Source organism: Halyomorpha halys, unplaced genomic scaffold, assembly GCF_000696795.3.
Source record: "Halyomorpha halys isolate HHAL.00 unplaced genomic scaffold, Hhal_1.1 Scaffold66.1, whole genome shotgun sequence".
NCBI classification, from domain to species: Eukaryota; Metazoa; Arthropoda; class Insecta; order Hemiptera; family Pentatomidae; genus Halyomorpha; species Halyomorpha halys.
In genome coordinates this window covers 1,882,004-1,887,093 of record NW_027112997.1, presented here as the reverse complement: position 1 = coordinate 1,887,093, position 5,090 = coordinate 1,882,004, and the positions used below count along the sequence as shown (strand labels likewise).

The window sequence follows — 5,090 nt, the reverse complement described above, 5'->3', positions numbered from 1 at the left end:
TTTTAAAGAATTATACTAAATTGTGTTTGCAACTACTTTTAGTTCCTATATAAAAAATTCCTTTTTCTATATAAAAAATTATTTTGAATTTTTGTAGATATTATAATTTTCCTTTAATTATTTTGTTAACACTTATTTATGAATTATGAATGAAATTATTTGCTTCTTTTAGATTCAGTGTCCATGATATTCATTTTGAAAGTAGAATTAATTTGGAACTTTCATTAGGTTAATAGTTTAAAAATGAAGGTTCTTGGTGATCATTACATCAAAATGAATTATCCAATTATATTTGCTTATTATTTGTTTCCTAAATATTGATTATGTGTAATAAAATTTGACACTAGCTTTGTATAAATTTGTCTAATTATCTGATCAAGCAACATATAAAATAAAATCAAACGAATGGATTTCATGTAATAAAAAAAAAAAAAATTATTTTGGGTGTTTATTAATCGTTATTAAAGTTAGCTTAACTTTTTGGAACTGATATAATTTCTTGTGGACATTATATATACTTATTATATATAGGACTCATATGTACTTATTAGTTAATATTTCTTCTTCTGCCTGAATTTCATTAATGCATGTAACTTTAATTTTCTTAAAACTTTACTCTGGGTAAAATCTGGAACAACAAAAATTTGATTTATAAACAAAATATATAAATGATATTTTCATTTCAAATCATGTTTTAAAGTTTTCTGTTAATTACTTTGAAATTGCAATAATTTATTATCACTCCATGCATGTTAATGAAATGAAATCAAATTGTAATTTCTGAGGATTTAGTTGCAAACTGTTTGCATGTTTGTTTTTGGACTTTTGAATATCTGAATTTCGAGAACATGATTGTTCTCTCTATAAATTTTCGAGGTTAGAAAACTTCCAAAGATGAATATGAATATAAAATTGTTTATATTCATCTTTTGAAGTTTTTAACCTCAAAAATTTATAGAAAATAATTTATCGAACTTCCTAAAAATAAAATCCAGAATGATTGTTCTATATGAATCACAAAATTCGACTAGTTCTTTGGATCATTGTTGATAAACCCTGAAAACTCTGCATGAGATTTTTTCTTGCACCTAGAAATATTTTGCTATCATATTAATTTAATATAACTTTTTTACTTTAATTTATTTTTTAATTATTTCCTTAAACTTGAAAAAAGATTATATTAATTTTATATAATGTCTAGAAATTGATATACTGTTGCAAAAAGCAAAAACATTAAGTGTGATTGAAAATTTCACACATATGTTCTCATATCTCACTGTTTCTAGAGAGTTCTCAGGGGGTAACAATTATTCAATAACTGAATGTCATTTTAGAGGTTTATATGTAACATCTAATGCCATAATGAAAGTAATAATATGTGATTTGACCACATTTTTGAGTAAAATAAATAATGTTATTGCATTTGTATTCATTAATAACTTTTTGATGTATCCTCTAGGTTTACAATATAATTCCATCAATTAGTGCAATTACTGGTATAAGTCCTGAACGATACTTATGGAGAATATCAATAGCATTGCATCTTGGCCCAAGATTCCTGATTTCAGAAGTTTACAATAACTATTATTCTAAACTGATTGGAGACATAAGTCCTATCAGTGAACAAATAAGATACCTAAAATTTGTCAGAATTTCTTATTGGCTGAGTCTAACAGAAATTTTATCTTTAGTTGGAGTCACATATATATCTAATCAAGATAATTATCGTAAGTAAATGAACCTTCAGCTCTTTTATTCATTCAGTTGTTTAGATATGTCATTAATCTGATTAAAACTTTATTTCAGAACCTGGTTTTATAATGATGTGCTTCTAAATCTGCTTTTTCAAAGTCTTTCAATAATTAATTTAACAAGGGTTTTCACTTGAACCAGGGGATTTTCTTTTAATTGAAAGGGGATTCTCTTCTGGGATTAGTTCTTTCCCATTGTTTTATATCCTTGTTATGAATAGATTTTTTTCATTTCTGATCAATGTTCCATTAGCTTATAGCTTGATTAAGTGTAAGTTTTTTTTTTATGTGTGTTTATTTCCTATCTCTCTATTAAAATGCTTTGGTCCATCCTCTTATATATCCTTAGAAAGGCTACACTTTTAGCCTATTTGGTTTTTATTGGATAGAAAGCCCTCCTTTCTTCCTGGATCATTAATCCCATTATCAATTTTTTTACTTTCTTTTTTATTACCCCCTTCCTGGTCATTTCTGACATACAGGGGAGGAGGAAGTTATTTACAGGTAAACCAACCTTTTATAATCAAATTGGGTGAGCCGAATTTGATTCCACGGGGCCGCCACGAAATAAAAGTTGAACCCCGTCTGGCTGGATTCGAACCGGTGCCAATGCAATAACGAGGTTGGTAAGGCTGATGCCTCAACTTCTTCAACTCCCTTGGCTATAATCAGCTTCTCAATTTTATAACTGCTCTTCTATCTATCAGTTTCTTTTAACTGTATTTTAAAAATCTTCTCTGAGATATCTTTTGCCTTCATTCTTTCACTGCTTAAGCTGGTTCTAACATTTATCATCTAAAAATTCATTATCAATGATAAGTGTTTACTGATTGAATTAAGGTCTCAAATCTGAGTGTATTAGTGGTCTGTGTTAGAACAAATACATTTTTTTGTTAGCCTTTTCATCTCTCTGGTTTTATTGCTGATCATGAGAAGAGAATTGAGCATACGAATATATTTTTAATTTTTTTTTCTGTTGATCTATACTGTGTTTACCTACAATGTACTGTTTTTCTCATGTCATCCCCTTAATTCATAAGTCTCTTCAGTAGAAGTGGTAGAGAATTGTATGACCAACTAAATCAAAGGATCTAAGGAAATTACTTAAGGACTGAAGGTCTCAGGTAATTTTTGATAAAGTAAATTGTGTGGAGTATTGGGTTAGGAAAGGATTAGAGAGGATTAATTAATTGCTCAAGGAAAGGTGGACTAGTATTTGCAATATGTTGAACAAATTAGATAAAATGTAGATCATAAGTCAGTAGCTAAAAAAGGAAATTTTTCTGCTCAGAGAATTAGGTATGTAAGAAATTTCGATAAGATCATGGCTTAAAATTAGAGATATTGGAATCTGTGAGCACAGTAGATTTCTTCTGATTATTGATGCACATGCATTTATTTACAAGCTACACTGATATTTCAATAGCTTAATTATTATGCTATCCGAATTGTACAACAAAAATGATCTCTTTATTGATACATAATGATATCAAGTGGGTGTTAAATCAAATAAATGAAAATATTAAAGACTAAGATTATTGGAAAAAAAATTAGATATCCTATTAAAAGTTCTATATTCTCACCAAACAAAATCTAACAGTTCGATAAATAGGGTCTTTATCAGCTGTCAAATTGTGATGATTGATAAAAACCCATAGCGGATATACTTTTAGCTTTAAAGTTTGAGGTTCCATAAACAGTTTTGGGTTTCTGTAACATTAATAACATGATGAAAATCTGTCCTTGTTAGGTTTAATCAGTTTAGGACCACCATAGTTCCTTAGTTCCTTCTTAAAATATCTAAAAACTATACAGTATATTCCTTTCATTCAAGTGATTCTGGTTTAGCTTCTTTCATTAAAATAATTAATTCTTCAAGATTGTGGAAGTTATTCTTCAAATATCTGTTTTTGTGATTAATTCTCAACATGACAGGTAAGTCTGAGGGACCCATAGAGTAATTTAATTAAATAACTTTAATAAATTAGATATAGGACTTTTTTTCTAAAACAAATTAAGTATTATGCTAATCTTGTTCAGGATTTTGTATAAGTTTGTTTATAAACAAAAAGGTTTCCATTTCATATTTGGTTCTGTTTATGTAAACTGTAATTGTTTTTTATAATTTTATGAATACACCATTATTTACTCAATACATTTTTGTTTTTAGCTCTCCATGAAAAAATTTTTATAATATTTATGATTAGTTCTCTGGTATATATGCTTATATCATTGAAGATTTTCCAACGTACACATCCAGTTATGACCAAATCACAATTCAGATCATATTCAATTAAGAAGGTACTATTCCTGTTATCAATGATATGTACTTTGGGACTTGTGATCTTTTTTATGAAACATAGGCTGTTTTGTCATGATTTGGGTAAGAATGCTTTTCTAGTTATTTATATATATCTTATGTTTTATAATTTATGTTTTACCATTCTTTTTGTTTTCACAATTTTCTGATTGATAAGATTTGTAGCTTATAGGATTCCTTTTTATTTTATTCTTTTCTTAATCCTAAAAAATCTCACATGTTTGTAATATGAGTTTTTTTTAAACTACAAAACTTGTTTCTTCAGTGAAAAACTTTAATTTGAACTGACTAAATCTGAGCAATTAATGATAAAGTACAATTGCTGACTGCTAAGACCTCAAGCTGAAAGACAGGTTAATTTTCCTTGTGTGATAGAGATGCTTTCTAGTGGTTTAGCCATTCTTTATATGTCCATTGAGTAGGCAGTACTTCTATGATTTTTTTTAAGTCTAATAAATTTTGTTAGTAATTCAAGTTATTCATTTTAATGAATAATGGCACTAAAATTCCTTGTAAAATATTTATATATTTCATTTATAATTTACAAATTCAAATTAGTGGATAAAACTATCATTTAAATGAATAACACAACAATCTTCCTCTAATTTATCATCCTATGGTCTGCCACATTAAATAACCTTGCCCAAATTTAAATAAAATGTATATAAATTGCAAAACATCAATTTGTTTAAATTTGTTTGCGAGTGGAAGAAGTGAGGGGGAAACATTGTGCTGGACAAAGCTTACCATTATGCATCATAGGGAGGCTAGTTGAGTGTAGAAATGCACTGATCTTTGGCCGACTTGAAATTAAATTTGTTGTAAGCCTATAATGCAGTTTTCATTTCCGTATTAGATATTTTGCATTACATAATTTTTTGTTTGATTATAATTATTCTCTCATATATATATTGTAATAATTTTAAAAATTTAAAAATTAAAATAAAAAGAATCTTTGCTAGTTTTATAACTTTTCTCAAATATAAGAGAGAACTTGGGTTCAAATTAAAGAACACTAA

General features: G+C 27.4%; 1 protein-coding gene across 3 annotated transcripts in view; it reads left to right on the top strand.

Annotated features, from left to right (window-relative positions):
• LOC106692672 (post-GPI attachment to proteins factor 2-like) overlaps nucleotides 1–5,090 on the top strand; it is a 53,961-nt gene that overhangs the window by 2,055 nt on the left and 46,816 nt on the right. For all 3 annotated transcript variants that reach the window (XM_067050646.1, XM_014438758.3, XM_014438757.3), the window contains 2 exons: nucleotides 1,460–1,727; nucleotides 3,922–4,134. In XM_067050646.1, the coding sequence (XP_066906747.1) occupies nucleotides 1,460–1,727; nucleotides 3,922–4,134 (481 nt within the window). The remainder of the gene's footprint in view (nucleotides 1–1,459; nucleotides 1,728–3,921; nucleotides 4,135–5,090) is intronic.